General features: G+C 40.4%; 1 protein-coding gene across 1 annotated transcript; it reads left to right on the top strand.

Moving 5' to 3' along the window:
- Positions 1 to 104: 104 nt before the first annotated feature.
- slc17a9b (solute carrier family 17 member 9b) lies at positions 105 to 9,531 on the top strand. Its single transcript, XM_010790266.1, has 13 exons — positions 105 to 598; positions 1,198 to 1,395; positions 1,926 to 2,065; positions 2,524 to 2,623; positions 2,934 to 3,064; positions 3,197 to 3,293; positions 3,906 to 4,002; positions 4,809 to 4,896; positions 4,998 to 5,032; positions 5,169 to 5,284; positions 6,408 to 6,463; positions 6,588 to 6,617; positions 6,993 to 9,531. Exons 1-13 carry the CDS (start codon positions 465 to 467, stop codon positions 7,169 to 7,171), a joined length of 1,401 nt encoding a protein of 466 aa, XP_010788568.1. The 5' UTR covers positions 105 to 464; the 3' UTR covers positions 7,172 to 9,531.
- The last annotated feature ends 11,718 nt before the right edge of the window (positions 9,532 to 21,249 follow it).

The raw sequence follows: 21,249 nt of genomic DNA, 5'->3' as shown, positions 1-21,249 counted from the left end.
AGAGCACATCCTGGTGCTCCGACGATGCTCCCATAGACGACACCGTTATATCTGTGACATATTTTGCTCCGTCATGACTGGAGAGGGACCGGAGCCAGAGGCGTCACACTGTTTTTTTTTTTGAATTGAATCGGTTTATTAGACTCGTTTAGAAAAGACACAGAACAAAAATCACTTCCAGATTAACCCTACCGATCAAAAGAAGAACTGCGTCGCCGGCAAAAGGAGGCTGGAGAGAAAAACTGACACGTGGATTACTCCTCCTAGGGTATCAGGAAAAACAGACTCCCTCCTCCAGCTTGAGCTCCACGAACATCGCTTTACGTCCCTGTTCAGTCCAGTTTCAGTTTTCAGGATTATTTATTTTACACGTATACTTTTCTGACGACACACCTATCGACCGGAAGACATTGAAAGTAGACAGCCGAAGCGGTTGAACGGAGGCTGCTGTTAACTCGCGTTGAATGGCAGTTATTCAAAAACATGGCAAGAGCTGTAGTCCAGATTTGGTCTGTCACAGGGAAAACCATCCGTCCGACAAACTCGGAGCTCCTGGATGTCACAAGAAGTGGCCTGAACACAACATATACTGGACAAGGTAACACCGTTAACCCTCATCGAGTTTCACTGCTGTTTGTTTTTCCTGTTTACCCAAATCTTAGCTACTTAGGATAACATGATTAATTTACATCAATATTGATACTTTTTAGCAACTCTTTGCTCTATACTTATTAGCCGTGAATGAGGATTACAGGTATTCTGTAATCAACCTCTAAACCAGTTGGTTTAAAGGACACGTATCATCTATGGCGGTTCATGGCTTTGAGGATAACTGTGTGCCACATAGGTCACAAACATGGCTCGTAAATTGAGAGGTAAGGGGGGCTTCCTTTCTGAAAAAAGAAAGATCATAAAATATCATCAGTTGTACATTTTTTGACACCTTAGTCTTAAAGTAATTTCCTTTATTTTCAAGATAGTGCTGTAGATTCAACCAAACCACAGCTAATCTCTTAAACCTAACCTTCATAGAATCCACTTTAACTCGGGCTAAATATACTTAGAGTGCAGCCAAATTGGGGACAGTGGTTACCTCTCCTACATAGATAAGACATTCACTTTTAAACTGGTTCTAAATCCAAAGTTTGTCCCAAATGTTGCCTTTGTTCAATCAATTCTGCCTCCTCTCCTGTGCAGGCCAGTGGCGAGGGTATGGACGGTGGTATTGCTGCTCGGGACATGCCTCCTGTACTGCGCCCGTGTGGCGATGCCCATCTGTGCTGTCAACATGGCAGAGCAGTTCCACTGGAGCAAGAGCGAGTCAGGCATGGTGCTGGGCAGCTTCTTCTGGGGTTACTGCTTCACCCAGGTGTTCGGAGGCTACGTCAGCGACCGGTGGGAATCATTAGAGCTCAAACAGTGGTCCTGTTGTGAGATAAAAGTGGCCGAAGCAAACCGAGTTATCTCATTAGGAATGCTGTAAATGACCCTGGTTTTCGATTGCCAGCTGTTTTAGCCTACTGCTCATCAGGTGTAATTTGCATGAGAATGTTACTGGCAGTGATGCAAACAGCCCCGATTTGTTTGCTCATAGTGGATTAGATAAGACCGTAAATAGGGCTTGATGTTTCCTCTGTATTATCATGTTGTAAACTCTTGAAGGCGGACAGCGTCATGTACAGATAAGAGTTGTATTTACTCCAGAATAGTCACACCAATGTTAGCGGTCTGAAATGATTCCTTAAAATGCTTTATCTTTCAGTACATATCTTCTAAAATAACCACAGGCAGGATTACTAGTGTTACAAGACATCCAAATGATCATAGTTGTACTTCCCCTAGCAACCTTTAAATGATAAAAGCAGCTTTCTGTGTGGTCAGAAGTTAAAGTTCATACTCACTGTTTCTTTATTTTGTGTCCACAGGGTTGGAGGTGAGAAGGTCCTCCTGCTGTCCGCGGCAGCCTGGGGGTCGATGACGGCCTTCACCCCCATCCTGGCCCACTTCTGCTCCCAGCCAATATTCTCCATGACACTGGCCCGCTTCCTAATGGGCTTGTTGCAAGGTGAGAAGGACAGTGTGGATGATAGGATTTGCATTTTAAGATTCCTGTAAGTTATTAAGGAGAAACCTAATTCCTAATTTGTAAAAACATGCTGTGCACTTTTTTCAAGGTCTTGAAAGAGCATAATTATGCAACTTATTTTAAAGTCTGCCGGCTATGTTAGCTAATTAGAAACAGACCGACAACATTAATCACACAAACACATGGTAAAGTTGTAGTGAAAATGAATGTGCGGTTGTCTGTCTTTAGAATACGTTTTTATGCATTGTGACAGGCCTTTTTGAAAGAGACTGTAAATTGAAAATTGTACAAGTATTATTATTCCCATCAGACTATATTTCTCAGATGTTTGTTTTGAGTGTTGTCACAGTAAAAATCTTGCTTTTATTTATTTCTTGTTTCTTTCTTTTTGAATGACTTTCTAAATATCAACTGATCTGATCGTGTCCTGATTTTAGGAGTTCATTACCCTTCTCTGGCGAGTCTGTGCTCTCAGAAGGTGGTGGAAAGTGAAAGGGGCTTCCTCATGAGCACCGTGGGTAGTGGCTCTTACCTGGGGTGAGTCAAGCGTTATGCAATAAATGGGAATGGTGGGAAATAGTGTTTATTTTCCTAGAAAATGCAAAGAGGAAGGGTTAATTTAAAAGCTGTGTCTGTTGTGATCCCACAATAATACAATTGTTATGTTATATACTTTATGCAGATGTACAGTTTTAGTATAACATCCTGATACTGTATCTGTTCGCTTTACAAGTTCTGCTCATGCCCTTTACAGTGTGCGCATAATCAAGCACTCTGTTGCAACATCTTATTACAAAGGTATGTTTGTCTGACTTGTCATGTCTTGTTGTGACCTTTTCCCCCCCAGCACTCTGGTGATAGGAGGGGCTGGCTCCCTCATGTTGGACCTGTATGGCTGGCAGAGTGTTTTTTATGTGTCTGGTCTCCTCTCATTGCTGTGGGCCTACTGCATGTGGAAATATCTGCTCAAGGGAGAAGGCAAGAGAGGCTTTACATGTGTCAACACTATCTAGTGACCAACATAGCACAGTCCTATCTTGTATTCCTTTGTACAATAGGAGTCAGTGTTCGTTTGTATCCTCACGTGTCTGTGTTGGTCTGTGTTTGCAGGGCCTATCATCACCCTGGAGTCCCTGGGAAGTGGTGGGCCCCAGTCCAAACTGTCTAAAAGACATTGGTTACGGCTCCTAAAACAACCAGCAGTCTGGTGAGATAAAGATAAAGGAAGTGTTAGGTGTCAGTTTGAATGTTTGTTCAAGTCTATCTGTGTTTGAATGCAATCTTTTCTCTGTGTAACTCCTTTGTATGTAGGTATAGAGATTAAGAATAAATAATCTAAGCGGAAGAATGTGGAAATATATGTAAAACATATCGAACCTTGACAGATCAAATATTTGTAGTAAAACGGTTTCTGTAGACCAAAGTCCAGCTTTTATATCTACCAAATGTTGGAACAATAGGTTCTAGCTGTATGTTCTCATCTAAAGTTATTCTATGTCCTTCCAGCATCTCCCTGTGGTCAATATGATTTGTATACACTGTAATGTAACTGATCTGCTCAGTTTTCAATGACAGGGAGAATCTCTGTGGTTTTCATCTGATCCTTCTTGAGACGCTACTTGCCTGAACACAGATATGATTTATTAGACAGGAAAACAATAGATGTCGAACACGTAGCACACAAGCGTTTGTCAGATCATGAGATTTGGGATATTGCCTTAGTCAACAACATTGAGCAACTTTTGGTAAACCTACAGTATGTATAAATATAGTTTCAATGAACTTATTGTGTCTGTTTCTCTCTCTTTATTGTCAACAGTGCTGTGATCGTTACGCACCTTTGCACAGCGAGTACCTTCTTCACTCTTTTGTCATGGCTGCCAACATACTTTAAAGACACTTTCCCTGATGCCAAGGTAAACAGGATACATTTGATCACATGTTTGGTACAACAACAACTAAAGTAACCCAACCATCAAGGTTTGAAATCAAGACATACTAGTTTAACAAGACTAAGAGTCCACAGCCATGCCAGCAGCTCTTTGAGACTATACTTGGGCACAGTATTGTTTGATTAACATGCCAACGCTGCCATGCTAACATGTTTACAAAAGCTAACAAGCTGATGTGAAGATATTAAGCAGGTTTAATGTTAACCATTTTCATAATCTTAGTTTAGACTGTTTGAAAGCTACTTTTCACTAATAAGCACTAAACAGAAACGTACAGCTGAGGCTGATTGAAAGTCATTATGATTTATTGCATTGAAACCAAGAATGTCTCAAATGTTATGCCAATCCATCAGGTATTTGGAGAGATTTTCTCTGGATAAATACAAACTTTGAAATGCTGCTGTACACAGACACAAATTCAGGAAATCATCCAAGTCATTAGGATTCATCCTCTGGGGACTAGTGATATCCAATATCTCAATTTCATAGTAATCGGTACATATATGAAGACATTTTGCTTAGAAACAAAAAATGTCAACCGGGTGGTGGTTCTGGAGAGTCGTTGGGTGTCATCCTCTGGACACCATGATGTCTGAACACAATTTAATAACAATCCATGACTTACAGTACACGATGAGATATTTTCATCTGTGGATTTCCAACTATAGATTCACGTCTAGAAAAGTACCTATTACGATATGAGAGACCTCACTTGTACCCTGCTGTTTGATTAAGGTAATTCATGCTTAGAAAATCTGTTGTCCCTCCAGGGTTGGGTGTTCAATGTCGTTCCCTGGTTGGTGGCCATACCCTCATCCCTCTTCAGTGGCTGCTTGTCTGACCACCTCATCAGGCAAGGTAGGGTAACTGATAAACACATTTTTAGAAGAGTTATTCTTACTTATAAAGCAGCTAAATCATTGTCCTGATTGTCCTAATATCTCCCTTGATACCCACAGGCTTTGACACAGCCTCAGTGAGGAAGTTGATGCAGGTACTAACTTTGAAAGCCTTATTATCCTGTGTGAATGTCACCTGTTTGTTAATTCATTGTCCTTTTCCTATTTACACTTGAACATCATGCAAACATTTGATTTATGGGTTTTTGTGTGCATTCATTCCCCTGTTAGTTCTTCTCTATGGGTGTGTCGAGTGTGTTTACTCTTCTTCTGTGTCGAAAAACAACCTTCCCCTGGGCTGTAACATTTGTGTCGGCCACCATGGGCCTCACCACCTTCAGTCACAGGTACTGGCTCCTCGATTGTCCTTACACTCTCTGTCTCTCACCCTAAAACCAGACCCTATCTTTTTAGACTAAAATGTTGGGTATCTCTAGGGTCCGTTTTGTGTTGTTGTCTCTCATAACCCGTTTAAACCATGCCATTCAGCCAAATATATTACAACCTTCTCTAATAAATAAGTGTGTTGTAACTTAAGCAGTTGGGCCTACCACGCTCGGCCAATGAAACACTTGGCAGCATCTCAGCTTCAAATAGGCCTGTAGTTAAAAGCTTTGGTCAGCTGTTCGACCCACTTGTCGTCTATGATTTATTGTGGTTTGCACTTTAACCACATTAGGAAAATCGCCCAAAGAAGGACCTAATTATCATTTCTGTTATAGCAAAGGTTATGCCTGCTAAACATATGTCATTGATGTTACTTTAATTGAATACAAATAATAATACATTAAAAAGAAGAGCTTTAGCAAACATTTCTCGTAAGGAAGTAAATAGTGCATCTATTGTTAAGTTCAGATCAAAACACATTTATTGTGTTAATGAATATTTGTTGGCACCAAGATGGTGACAAGCTATTCATGGGTATATTGATAATACAGTCAAAATACAATATAACCAGACCTATCCTTTTTTGAACTGCTCTATGGGCTCTTCATTTTATGCAAAACAATAACAGAATTGCATTCTAAGTTGGGGCGGGTCGACACTAATGGCTTAGTCACTATAGAGACAGAACAAAATGATGACGAAACATAACCACAAGTATGAAAAAGCATCAGCTGTGTGCTGTCATGGTTTTGTTTAGTGCTTTTTGTCTTAAAGTGTCATTTGAAAAGTCACCGATAATATGTGTTTGTCTTCCATTTTTCTGAGTGTATATATTTTTCTCAACAATGACTTTTTTCTAACATTTATTACGTTAAAACATCTATTATCTTATATAATTGTCTAGTATTACTACATTACTTCAAATAAGTTTCCAACTGTTGGTCAGAAAGACAAATGCAGATTTTATTTTACATTTTTGGGATGCCTTCAAATCCTAAGTAACACTATTTTTACTCAAATCAGAGTCAATTGAGCATCTTATTCTGCTGATGAAATGACTATCGGAATGTGTTTAAATTACAGCGGTGTATCTGTAAATGTTCAAGATCTTGCTCCTTCCTGTGCTGGTGCTTTATTTGGTAAGTTAAATAAACCTGACATTTTCTTTATATAAAAACATTTAGGCTGATAATGTTTTAAAAGCACATGACATTTTAATTGAGTCTTGAATTTTACATTTGTGCCTCTGCATTTCTTTTACAGGTGTCATGAATACATGTGGTGCTTTCTTAGGTGAGTTTCTGGCAGAGACATTGGGAACAAATATCTGTGATGAATCTTTAACCAGCAGTTTCTAAATGACACCTATACATCTATTAATTGAAATAATGAATCCACCTCTCTAAATTCAAACGTTGCACTGATGTATCTCCTGTCAGTCTTCCTGGCTCCTATGTGCCATGCATATTTCATCAAAAGAGCATAATGGAGTTTGTGTCAGATTAATAATACAGGGGATGACAGTTTGTGGTCCTGTGAGAAACGTGTAATGGACTGTGACATTTTCTCTGTGGAAACACTGAACAATCACATTGAAGGCACTGTGTTCTTTGTTAAAATATTTGTGATAATGCATTATTAATGGTGTTTATGTGTGTGTCTGTGCAGGCGTCCTACTGGTGTATTTCTCTGGGTATCTCATCGAGTCCACAGGCTCTTGGACATCAGTGTTCGCCCTTATCACCACCGTCAACCTGCTGGGCCTCTGCACCTTTCTGGCCTTCGCTGATGCCCGACGGGTCGACATTGACTACAGTAAGGTCCGCCACCACAACATCCAAATCTAAATCCTCAGGCATCAAGCATGCTATCCCCCAATGGAGATACGACCTTGGGCAACCAGCAGCTAAGACATTATCCACATTGGAGATCTAGCCGATGGATAGCATGTGGCAAGCCTGCATACAACATCTGGAAAACCTTGATAGGCTCTGGTTCTGGTCGAGGAAGTATTGCAACAGTTACTGAAAAGCACAAAGCAGAGCCAGCACACTGTTACTGAACAATCTTGTATCAAAATCTTCATATCCTAGAAAAACACAAATGTGTCAGAGGATGCGTCAGTTCGTAGCAGAACGGGAAAGAAAAAGTCTACCCTACCTCAAGGTCTGGTTTGTGTAGCGAATGGTGATTTAAAAGGTTTCTGAGTTCATCTTTTGTTACAGAATGTGTTACTTAGAACAAGAGAAGTTGTGTAAATTGTTATCCACATAATAATATATGTAAGAATAATAGATGTGGCAGTCTCAGAAGCTCTCTGACAGTTGTGACGGACCAAGGTGTGAGTTCTTACCCTGCGGGGGTGGGTGATGCAGGGAGGGTCTGGCCTCTTGCACCTGAAGTCTTTTATTAGTACTCACCCATCAATGTCTGAGTGACACCTCATTACCCAGCCACTAATTACTTGGCAGGCACTCTAATGTCCCGTACGATCTACCGTCGATAGTCCCCATCTCCATGGTTACAAGCTCATCTTATTGTTACAGTCAGAGGAGGTGAAAGAGGATGCTGTTTTACAACAAGGCTCTGATGTAATGCATCCTCATTGCTTTTTGTCGAATATGTTGCGAATACAAAGACCAAAGGTAACTCATGATTTTTATTTTCCTTATATGTGATTGCATGTCATAGAAATACCTCACTTAATTATTTTTTGAGTGTATATATATTTATAAGACTATGATTTTTTTTGTGTCCATTTCAAACTAATGTTTTTTATAAAATAAATATATTAAGTTAGATGACATGGAAAATAAATATATATGCTAAGATTACAAAAAATCATAGTGAGTAAAAAGTAATTTTGACAGTGTGATGCAGTATGAATACCTATAGAAGATCTTTCTGCAAGTTTAGTTCCCTCACTTATTATTGCTTTCTGAGCTGCACTTTGGTTGAAAGAAACATGTTGGTATATATATGATTTTGGTGAAAACCGGATGTCTAACTTATTTTGCTTTGCAAAGAAACAACCTTTTTGTCACATTAACATCAATGTTATCTTAACGCTGCATAGGAAGTGATGTCAGTATTTGGGAAGGGCTGCGCACAGGAGGAAGCTCATTTACTTAACATGGTGGTGTCAGAGGAAGTGCGTCTGCATTATTTCTCGTTAAAGCTGAATATAATTGTCTCTATGTTACAAACTGACAATGAATGTTGCAGGGCAGGTTTCAGAATTTGTAAGGTTGAGGAACTGGAAAACATTTGGTTTATCCACTTTACTGGAAAGTGTGTGGTGTCATTAAAGCTAGCTACGTAACTCTGGCTGAATTTTGAAATGTTAAAGTGATTGTGTGATTTAGCTTTCACAGCACAGTCTAAACATGTAACTTTCAATCTAGATGCTTTCTTGACACGTGTTCTTAAAATAATCTATGCATACATTTTCTTGTGCCTGATTTAAGGAATGAGAGAACTTTAAGATATGCTCACTGTGGTCACACAGTGTCCTCTGTTGATTATTGTGCATTATTACATTTTTGCCTTGTTTTAATTCGTTTTTTTTGTCCGTTTTTGTCTTTGTTTGGTTGTTTTCATTTCCGAAATGCCCAATGTTTATTAGATAGTTTTGGTAAATGAAGAAATGATTTTATTTAAAATGTTCAGAGTATAAATGCATTTTCTGTATAACATATTTAAATTGTTTGTGTGTATATTACAAGGACACATAAATCTACTGAACATAATGAATAATTTAATTTAATATCTAATCTGAAAAATTATGTCGACACCAAATGAAACTAGGATCCTGTACCTACACTATGTTTTGTCGTGATTATACACAACAAGTGTATGCCTAGACATTTCATAAAGATAATTTATTTTCACAAGGCCACAGCCTCCACCATTTTAGCCTTATTATTGTCAAACCAAAATCCCCACAATCCTCGTATGTTGACCCCGCCTTAGCAGATGAGCATTATATACAGCTGCCATCATCGTCCCTTTTTTTGTGACTGTGTTGACATTAACATGATAAATACCTGGAATTCTGTTCACCAACATATCTCACTGAAGGTTCTTCTGACAAATCCTTTTTGATAACATGTAAGATATGTATGATAGAAAGAATACATTTCTGGGGAAAATGCAGTATTCTAATGCTTTTTAGATATGTTGTATTTAAAAGCATATTAACTTTGAATAAAGATATATTTTGTCAACACTGTTGAGTTGTTTCATCATGATGAACATGTATTTTCTCTGTAGTGCCACAAGGAGGCAGCACAGTTTCAGCAATGAGGAGAGCACATGGCTTCATCTAGCCTCCAAATACGTTGTATGCCATGAAGTCCAGAGGCCTTGTATGTGGAGTTTCTCCTAAAGCTTATATTGAGTTGACTAACAGGAAATGTTGCCCATTACTAATAATGTTGATTACATGAACATTAGTATCATACACCTATAAGCACTACATTATGGGCATGTTTCTCTGTGAAGCTAAGAACTCTTCATCAGAAGCCAAGTCTGCATGTGGATCAGCTGCTGAGCCGCGTCTAGATCAGGTCCGTCCTGTTCACACCAGCGGATCACTGCAGGCCCAGATCCCGAGTCCGGGCTAGCGGGACGTATGTGGTGGCACCATATGGCAGTATGCTGTGTGCCATGTTGGCTAGCTGGCACTGCCCACGTGTGAATGGCCAGACGCTAGTCAACCCAACCCACTCCTTCTCATGGGACAGAATGGCTCAGGTTGCCATGGAGACGGACGGCTTGTGGCTGCCGCGTGGCAATAAGAAAAGAAAGGGAGGAGGGCCACAAGTGAGTAAAAGTAACAAGTCAGATAGAAGTCAGGAGTGGAGTGAGTTGGCACTGAATTTGGCCTTTGATGTATAGTTCATACAAAAACAGCCATGGTGCTAAAGAGGTGGTCAGTCACTTATTGGAGTGCTCTCGCTGACAGGAAATAGTGTTGTAAAAGCAGACATAATCATGATGAGTGGCCCACTATTTAATTAGCAGAGATGAAACGCTGTGAGGGTGAGCGTAGAGGAGAGGGGAGATAAACCCTCCCCCAACTTGTGGGCTAGTAAGAGTAACCCAGTAAAGGCAGGCCCCATCAGAGAGCCAGAGATACATGTAAATGAAATAGCCCCATTAATTAGTAATTAACATCAAGTTAATGACATTTCACTGTGTCGCCATCTCATCCTATGTCCTTCTTCAGTGGTGGAGGGGCTGCCTCTTGTCCCTGATCTGAATGCTAATTAGTATAAAGCTAAACCATATAAGGCTACTTAATAATATGGAGGCCGTGTTTAAGACTGGTCATTGTGTAGGAAGGATTAATGACTTTGTAGTGGTAGATCAGGAAGCATTAAGTCATTTCCTCCTCTGAGGGCTGTGATATTGAGGGCCATTGACAGGGTTTATGTGCTAATTGTGCTGCGCCTGTTAGCCTAATGTTGGGTTATCCCTCATGACTAAAAACTACTTTTAACCATTCTCCTAGTTTTCAAAAATGTATCCAAGAAAAAAATTCTGTCCAGCCACCATTAAATGGTTTGTTTTGTCAAATCTAATTATTTCTATGTCTTGCATAGTCGGATTGAGTTTGAGGGCCCTGCGGTGGATACCCTCATTTGTATTGGATCCCCTCCTGAGCCCAAATCAGCTCTGTGACAAAGGTAATTTTACATGATTTGACTGCAGCCGGGGACAATGTCTCTGTGAAGCGAGATGAAACATGAAGTTAACACTCTGCACACAGCGGTGTTCCCGGAATAGACAAGAATGTCAGCTCCAAAATGAAGGAAATGTATTCACACATTGATATGCCGGGGTGGGGTTATGTCCTGCAATGCTAAACTGTGCTTTGAGTCTTTGGTAGTTTACTCAGTCTCCATTATGAATTCCTTTTGTTTCCCATAGCTATCAACATCTCCCTGTGTGTGTCTCTTCCTCTCTTCTCTGTTGCCCCCTTCTTTTTTCTTTTCCTTTCTTTCCAAACTCTGTTCTGATACACAATTGACCCTTTAAAAGGATCCCATGAGCCCAACCACATCCACCATTAGCACACCACAAAGACCCACACACACAACCAAATATGTTGATTTCTGTCAATTAAACCCCATCAGCTGTTTGCCTCCTGCTAGACATATGGCCTGTGTTAAATATAAAGAGCAAAGCGAGCTGCTATTGAGAGGGGCATCATTTTAATGGAACCCTGAGGGACAAGACCCACACCTGCGTAATAATAACATTAAACCGTGCACAGCCCACTGGCCAGATGAGGACAGGTTGGTCTGGGTGTGTGTGTACATGCACACAGCATCTTTATTCAGACCCACCAGCAACAGGAATATTACTCTTTACAGAACAAAGAAATCTTTGTTAGTAATCCAACACAGTTTTTACAGTGATGTCTAATTCTATAGGCTCCACATGTACTTTCGGTTTGAATCCTTCTTCACAGTGTTTGTTTTCTGGATTCAGGGGCAGCTCAGGCTGTTTTAAATCTCTAATATTTGCTATTATATAAGCCAAAAAAAAAACAAAGACACAAATGCACTCTATCTTCGTGGACCATCTCTCCCCTGCAGACAGAGTGAGAGAACAGAGTTTTATTTATTTATTTCTTCTTATTTTGCCAAATGAATGGTAATAGGGTTCACAGGTCCTGAGTCTGCAATGGAGACAAATGACTGAGCAAATGTTTAGAAATATAATTTTAGAAAACAATATGGCGCTTTGCCTTTGGCAGGGAGCGTCAGATGCTTAGTTTTAAGACAAGATGGGAACAAATGAAATACTCTCGCAACTGTGTAAATAAAGCAGATTTTATCTCCATAACAACGTAAACTGTTTTCATTAACTGTGAATGTTTTTATTATGCCATTGACCGCGAAAGACATACCAGTCTAACGATTGATCTATACACTTTTAGTTGGGCTGTAGCTCATGATTATTTCCAGTATTGTTCAATTTAAAATGTTATTCAGTCAGTTTATTCTCCTAGACCTCTAAATCAAAATGTTAAATAATTTATCAGATAACTATCCGTTTTTTTTATTTTCGAAATGTGTCGCAGTTATCTGTTTGATATTTTTTTCATTAATAAAAAGCTAAATTATTTTTTATAAATTGTGAAAAGCTCATTTGAATTCAAACCATCTTTGCTGTGTTTGCAATACAAAATGATTGAATATCAATAAAGTATATTTGTGGTTCTGAAAATAAATCAGACGAGAAATAAGTTAAGTATTTAATAGTGGTAAGATGATTGCTCCAAAGAAAATGTGCTTTAGCAAGAGTGCAGATCTTTGGCTGTTTCAGTGTTCAATTCATTTGGTAATGAGTTTATCAAATCAATTAAGTGCGTATAGGCTATTCCATATCAGAAAACTGGGAACATTTCCATATAGCTTTCAAAATGTTATTTTCTGTCTGAGTATTAGACTCAAACCCAAATATATATAGTTTACAATGTTATCAAACAGAGAAAATGAGCGAACCCTCGATTGAAACACTCGAAAACATCGAATATTTTGAAGTGTTTGCTTAAATAATGAAAAAGATAAAAATCTGACTAATCATTGATTTCATAATTGTTGCTGTTGAGAAATACTAAATGATCCCCATTTGCAAACACCAACCAGGTAGATTTATAGCTATTAAATCTCTCTGTCCGGCTTATTATTTTCCCTCACAGTTCCTAATAATGCAGCATTCTGTTGTGCATGCACGCGAGGAGGTTAAATACCCCACCCCCGTCGTTCCCCCCCCAGCACCCCTCCACTCATCTATTCCAGCTCTCCCCGGCTACACAGCGCTCACATCTCCAACACCACCAGATCTCCCCTTTTTTCCTGCTTGCTCTTTACTAAAGTTTGGCTGTCAATCAGCAGTGGCCTCAGGCAACAGGCACTGATGAAAAGACCCCTGAGACAAGGAGACCCAAATTAGATTTCAATAAGGATGTTGAATATTCATATCAGGGAAACATCTAAAGGTAAATGCTTTTTGATCTCCGCGCACAAATATCACTTGTGTGCATTCCCAGGTCCTGGTGCTCTGGTTCTACAGTGTTTTCTCACCCAGCCTGGTCCAGCCCCGGCCCCGGCTCTGTCTCACTCCTCGGGGGATGCGATGGAATAATGATGATGGGCTACAAAGGAGAAAAAGAGCCATAATGAATGTTTATACTAAAGGGACCCAATAGAAAGGGCATCCGTACTAAGTATTCAGTAATTAGTATTTAGCAGAAGTTGATCGCTGAGTGCACACATTCAAACACACAGTGTCACACGCACACGGACACACATATATCCAGGGCAGAATCAGTGAAGCATAATCATTTGCTGTGTAAACTTTAGACAGGCGAACCTCCCTTGACGGCAGCAGTCAAAACACAGTTTCGTTTCTCCTGTCAACATGTTTACTTTATTTTTATAATTGACTCCACTTAGGATCTTTCTACCCAAAATGTCAACAGAATTCACAAGGTGGCTGTTTATTTTTCTGAGCATACCTGCACTCTGTTGCTCAAGAGCGCTGTACAGAATCACAATTATCTCGTTAACATTGCACATTGTGGATAAATTGAGTCTCTTAACCTCAGTGCTATAACTGTCCTTTTTTTTCACTAACTTGATGTGCTTTTTTATGACAACTGTACTGGTTATGAGAACTAAAAAAAAGGGCCAACATCGTCCTAATACCCTGAAGATATTTCCATCACTTCCATCATAGTGGAGATGGAAATGTGTGGGGATGGTGGTGGATGTGGGGGAGACGCTTTGGTTGGGAGGGAGGCAGGGGGGGGAATGCCTGAGGCTCTTTTCCCCACAGAGAGTCCACTTCGCTCGGGAAAACGCTATGAAGCGAATCCCAGAATGAGACCAAAGGACGGGAACGCCGTCTCCTCTTGACGCAGGAAGGGACCATCCAGATAATAGTCCACATCAACTCCTATCATCAATAATGTGTCATGAGTGACCATAATAGTCCTGATCAGGCAACTGTGGCTCATGATGCAGGAAGACAAGCCTGCTCCATCCTTCAAAGGAACACCATTCTCATCTTACATTATACTCTTTTAATTTCTCTCACTCAGTGTTCCTCTCAACATCCCCCCACCCCTTCCTTACAACATGATGGTCAGCCCATTGCCAGGCAATCTGGTCTGTGATGTTGTTCACACCTCCAACGAGCCAAAAAGAAAGAAAAAAATCTTGACAAGATATGATGACTTGCCCAGGTGGTGTGTTTCACTGGTCTCTTGGTCTTGCAGGGTGAGGGCAGTCGACCAAGGTATGTGTGTGTGTCTGTGTGGGTGTGTGCGTACATCAGCCTACAGTATATGATGGTGTGTTTACCCCAGGCCCTGTGCTGTGTTGCTGTGATGCCGAGTGTCACCCTGCTCCGGCCTGAGCCCTGCAGCCAGAGAAACCAGCTGTGAAACTGACAGGTTCGTCTTCTACACTCACCTACACTCTTTCTTCCCCTGCACACACAGACACACACACATGCACTGATGCTAACACATGCAACCGCAATACACATAATGAGCCACACACACACACACACACACACACACACACACACACACACACACACACACACACACACACACACACACACACACACACACACACACACACACACACACACACTTTCATGGCCTGAGGTTTAAGTACACATGCACACACAATCCCCCCCCCCTACATCCACACATATCCACAGACCATCACACAAGCTGCAGGCAGTCTCTCTCATGCCAGCTAAAAACACGGTGAAAAAGGAATATGCTCGCAGAACTCCGATATATAGCAGCTACTCATAACCTGAACACATTTCTACAATTTGATGACAAAGATGTTAAAAATCCAAGTTAAATACAATCAAGACCATTGTTTCAAATCAATTGTTACTTATCATTTAATCACTCGTCTATAATTTATTTGATTTGATCTATATATGTTTTTTTAAAGATGTAAAGGAGGTGCAGGTATCAAATGTATTCTAAAGATACCGTTATCTCAGTTGCCTCTTATTTAAGAAAATACAAACTAGTGTCAAATCATTGAAAATACAGTTTAATGTGTTTTTCTCAAAGTCTTGTTTTATAAATGTTATATTAGATACTGAAGAAAATAAGAAATATATATTTACATGTTATTTGATCAAAATAAATGTTTTGTCTCGTAATTATGTGCAGTTGTAATTCTTTTTTGTATTGTTTATGCAAATAGACTAGAGAACATTTAAAATACAAAGGAGAAAACCTTCACCTCTGTGATATAAAGTTTTAAGAACAATATTAAGTAAAAAACATTATAAACTGTTGTTAATTGCACATTTAAATGTCTTCGACAACAGGGTTCGGGCAGTGTTCGATTCGAAATTTGCAACCTTATAAAGCGCCCCATCCTCATCAACATTGACAAGGATTTGCATGATCATACGTGACTTCAGTCTCCCATGTGAATGCGTACATCTTTCCGTGTAAACATGTAGGTTTGCATGGAGATATGTGTCACATGTGTATGTGTGTATTCCGTATCATGTAGGTCAATGAGGACATGCAACATTGCCACAAGCATCTGAACTTGTGGTCCATCCAGGAAAAGCTGATGAGGTACCCTCAGGAGATGCTGCCTTCTATGGCACCTTCCCCCACACCCAATGCACACCTAGCGAACACACACACAAAAACACACACACACACACACACACACACACACACACACACACACACACACACACACACACACACACACACACACACACAGACTTTGACACACAGTAGTGAAAGATGCCATGTGTATCCAGGTGTCTGGCTGTGCTGTAGCACCCTTCAGATGTCACAACGACAGAAATCAGTGTTCTGACCAGAAAGTCTGCAGGCAGCACTAGTGTGTTACACTCTGTTTACACAAGTGTGTGTGTGTGTGTGTGTGTGTGTGTGTGTGTGTGTGTGTGTGTGTGTGTGTGTGTGTGTGTGTGTGTGTGTGTGTGTGTGTGTGTGTGTGTGTGTTGGTGCATCTGTGCACGCATATGCACGTGTGCTTGTGTGCGTACTTCAGGTTGCTTATTCCTAGAGGGTGGGGGGTGAGAAAAACAAGTGAGAAAACAGCAAAACAAGTTAAGAGACAATGAAGAAAGCAATACTGGCACCTGCTTCCCCTGGAGTGGAGGGCGAAGAACCCACCTCAGAAACCAGTCTGCCGCTCCTTTGATGTTCTCTGCCACTAATGACGATAATTTAATCTCTAGATATTTTAGGCCAACAGCATGCACTGTATCACCTTTATCTCCTTCTAACCCTCCACAAACATTCTCTCTTCTAAACACACATGCACACTTTTTTTTGTTGGGTTCAGTTATGTGGCCAGATGTCCAAGTTGACATAGCGCTTAAGGCGTTTGACTGGATGAAACAGTGCATTGGCTGCGGGTAAAGAGGGATTAAAACAGGGCCTGAGGCACTTGTGTTATATTGAAAACATCCTGGGCTGCTTTGTATGGAGATTTGCATACATTGGGGTCTGTGCGGCGATGGCCCATCTGCTGAAGTGTATTGTCCCCAAACAACAAAGTGTGTTTTAATATTTCACATCTCCATCTACTGGGACTGAGGTGGGTATAAATGAGGGGAAAGTGAGTGAGAGAAATAGAGGGCGATGGAAGGGGTTGAAAAAAAAAAAACGTGAAAAAAAGGAACGGGTAGATTGGCACAGCTTTGAATTTGAACTGCTCCCAAATGTGCCTCAGTCAGAGCCACAGTAAATAACACTATTGCCGGCCAGGAATCGGGAAAATGAGGAGAATCTAAATATAAAATGTTGTAAATCTGAAGTTTGTTGGTAAACGTCTAAATACAGTCAAATGTATGTTTTGTAAATCATGAAAACTATTATTTAGCTCTAAATATTCAGTTAATTATAAAATGTTTTTAATGGCACACGACATTTAACAAGCTCTACATTTCGTCGATACTTTCTGTATCCTGGGACTAGATTTTCACCTGATAGTAATACAATTTCTTTTATCACACTGCCAATGTCAAATTAACTATGAAAGATACTGACTATGATGGTTAAAAAAAAAGGGCTAAAATCCATCGTAGACAGTTTGTTACAGTCTGGTCAAGTATTAAGTTATCATCCCTCTAGCCCAAACCCTCTTTATTGTATTAATGTCATAACTCTGGTTTTCTGTGACATTTAATGGCACTGTAAAATTAGATAATTACTGTAATATATCTGTGTACTCATGCCCCTTCCCGAGGTCAGAAACATAAAAATTAATAAGGAACAAGTGGGAGAAAGGGGACAGAGTAGAGATTAAATGAAAGTGTGGTGTGTGTGTGTGTGTGTGTGTGTGTGTGTGTGTGTGTGTGTGTGTGTGTGTGTGTGTGTGTGTGTGTGTGTGTGTGTGTGTGTGTGTGTGTGTGCAGGAGAGTTTGAAATGACAAAAGATGGCAAAAGTTAGTTCTATTAATGCAAAGAGAGCTCAGTCCAAAGTGACTTTGACGTCCAATGTTATGCATCCTTTCTCGATACCCCTGCTTTTTATTTTCACTCTCCTCTCCCTGTGTGTCTTTCATTTCAACCAAAACACACATCAAATGAAAAACATGCTCAGGGCAGTGGATGCTGGATGGAACAGTAAGGTGATTTAACGACGGGACGGTTTGTGTGTAGGCTGGACAGCCTGGTGCAGCCTCCGTCTTCACAACCCGAACACACACACAAACCCATGCTCACATTTACACGTACGCACACACAAGACAGACACACACACACACTGACACCAAATATCTGAAAAAACAGCCAAGATGGATGTGAGGAACATGTTGGCTGCACGGGGGAGGATTTTTGGAAAGAAGAGCGTGGTCAATCTGTTTGTTTCGCTGCCACATCCAAGAAGAGTGATAATTTAATTTTCTTTCATTATTTTCTCCCTTTTATTGTACTCCTAATGTCAGACTTTGAAAGCTGCTGAGGTTTATGTTTAAGAAAAAAGAGCATATCAGAGAATGATTTGTATTTATTTTGCAACAAAATGTCAGTTGTTCTGTGTCTTGTTCCCACGTAGTGAGAAATAAAGACAGCAAATACAGAGAGACCCATTGATGCCACCTGAACCTCGCACCTCTGCCTTGTCTCACCGCATCTCCCCCCGTCTAATCATGTCTCGTAAACCAGTTCATTTATGCAAAGTCTTTAGTCATAGAAGGTCATGCTGGATAGTCTGTGAAATAGTATAACAGACACACATTAACCCCCATTTAATCAGGATTACAGAGAACAACCAAGCATTATTTAACACACATCACAGAGCATGACAGCAGTAGGGAAATATGGGACATAAACACACACACAAACACGCCACGTGCACGCTTACACGCCATGTGCACACACACACACACACACACACACACACACACACACACACACACACACACACACACACACACACACACACACACACACACACACACACACGCACACACAAATCCAGCACAATCAATCTAATGGTGTGCATTAGTTAACTGCCAAATGTTGAGCTTTTTATGGTGGGATCACCCATCCCTTGAAAAGATAAATACGGTGCACAGATCCCAGTAATTACAGCAATCCCCTTACAGCACACAGAGAGCGTCCTCACTCACCAGCCTCTCTGGAGTACTGTCGTGCTCTAGATTAAGTCATTTAGGACAGTTTTAGGGCAGCGGGGTGACGGACAGAAAGGGAGCTGGATAAAGAGACAAAAGGACAGACAGGGGTGGTGTTAATGCGTTTTGTCTTTGCAGCATTTTGGGGGGGGAGGGTTGTATTTAGCAACAAAAAACCAGACAAAATGAATAAATAAGGACACAGCTTGTTGAACTGTGATATTAGAGCAAACACATGAAAGGATATGTCAAGTATGGCCGGTATAATAATTCTCATGACCACACTTATGAATAATTGAATAGGAATGATTATCATCGGTCAACACACAAAGTAAAGGTTTATGACCGTTGTGTGGATAATATCAAATTAACATGCAATGAATAAAGTATCGACAGTTTATTGTGATCCCACTTAATAAAGCCAGTATGTAAGGCTAACAATGTCTGATGATGGGAATAATGAATGATATAATGAATATGGGGTGGGCAGATATATGCACAAGCTATTACAACACAATACATTAACTGTGAAATTAATATGAAGAGTAAGATGATACATTTCTGATGAGACTGTTGGATCTCTGATACATTTCTGAATGTTTTAAGGCGAAGGTCGAGAACCTCATGCATAAAATAAACCTCATGAATAAAATAAAAATACAAGAGAATTGTGTTCCTCTCATTTAGACATTTACAAATGTAATGCAAGTGTATTGATACATGTTAACCCATATTGATGCAACAGCTTAATGAATAAGTATGAACAAAACAGTTCCCATCTTGGATTGGCTTGCTCTCTAGAGTAACCATTTGAACAAACAAAAATTATGTTTACGTTAAAAAGCATTTTTAGAGGCCTAAAAAAAACATTCATTAATTTCACAGCTGATTTTCAGAACATTTGAATGCTTTAAATGCATTGTATACATTCATGTTTGCTAGCTTGCAGTCATCTCCTTCACTGCCTTTGCTTTGCCTCCTCTTGTGTTATCGCTTCCAATACAACTGTTGCAGGGTTGTGTACAGCAATGCATGAGTTACAATTGGTCAGAAACATCACAGGGTTACTTTTAATAAACAAAACACTTTGTACAGCTGCTCAAGTTTTTGTGTGTTCTCCTTATTTGCAGCAAAATCCCAATACTTTCATCTTGAAGTCTTCTGTGTCGATCTTGTTGCAGATTATTTTTATTACATTTCTTTCAGATGCAGATCACAGATAAGACTCCTCAAATGGCTTTGGCTGTCTGTATATTTAGGTCTGTGCAACTGTGTGTGTGTGTGTGTGTGTGTGTGTGTGTGTGTGTGTGTGTGTGTGTGTGTGTGTGTCTGATGTGTAAAGGGCAGCGGTGAGTGCAGTTTAGCAAGGGGAACTGAGTAAAGCCTTCAGGCCGCAGGGCGATTGATGTCCAGCGGGTGGCCGAGGAACAGTAACTCAAACTGCATCTAAAACTCTCATTAGTGTAAGTGTGTGAAAGTTCTCTGCCTCTGCACCCTTCAGACAACACAGAGAGGGCCAAAACCTCCTCAGATGGCTTTCACTACAGGGTGGGCATCCAAGGAGGTGAGCGTGCATGTCTGGGAGCGCAAAAACGTTGACACAAAAAACACATTTTTACACACACAGAAAACCCCTCTGCCTTTGTCTTGTACAGTTTCCCTTGCAGAGTGCATGTATAACCGTGAGCATGCAGCTTAACAGCAGGGCCTAATGAGGTCTGAAATATGAGCGGCAAACAGTTGTATGGACAGATGTGGATTAATGTTCATCTTTTCTTCAAGCCAGAGATTAAAACTGATTTACTGCCTAACAGGTTTTAGGTTTTTTCCCCCTATCTGATTACAGAGAGAGAGAGAGAGAGAGAAATTAAGAACGGAGGTACATGAGACAGAGTGGGAAAGAGAAACAAAGGAAGTAAACAGTGATTGTGTCTCTTACTTGTGGGGAAGTTGCCAAAGGAAGCCAGACAGTGAAAGTGGAAAGAACAAAGACAAAAAAAATAGAGGGATTGGATGGAAGAGGAGGCAGAGGGAAGCGTCAGATGCTCCTTATTCCTGTGGTGGGCTGCTGAAGTGAAGGAGGAGACATTTGAGTCATGGGGATGGAATCAGAAATGTCAACAGATTGAGTCAGAGCAGAGCTGGGACCGTCTGGAAGGAGAGAGTATCAACACTGACTGAGGGGCACACAAGATTTTGGGACTGTCAATGGGCTGATGGCAAAATTATTGGACATGTGTGT

This window comes from Notothenia coriiceps, unplaced genomic scaffold (assembly GCF_000735185.1).
Source record: "Notothenia coriiceps isolate Sejong01 unplaced genomic scaffold, NC01 NC01_scaffold00001470, whole genome shotgun sequence".
NCBI lineage: Eukaryota > Metazoa > Chordata > Actinopteri > Perciformes > Nototheniidae > Notothenia > Notothenia coriiceps.
Note: the sequence above shows the minus strand (reverse complement) of the source record. Positions and strands in the feature narration are given on the sequence as shown.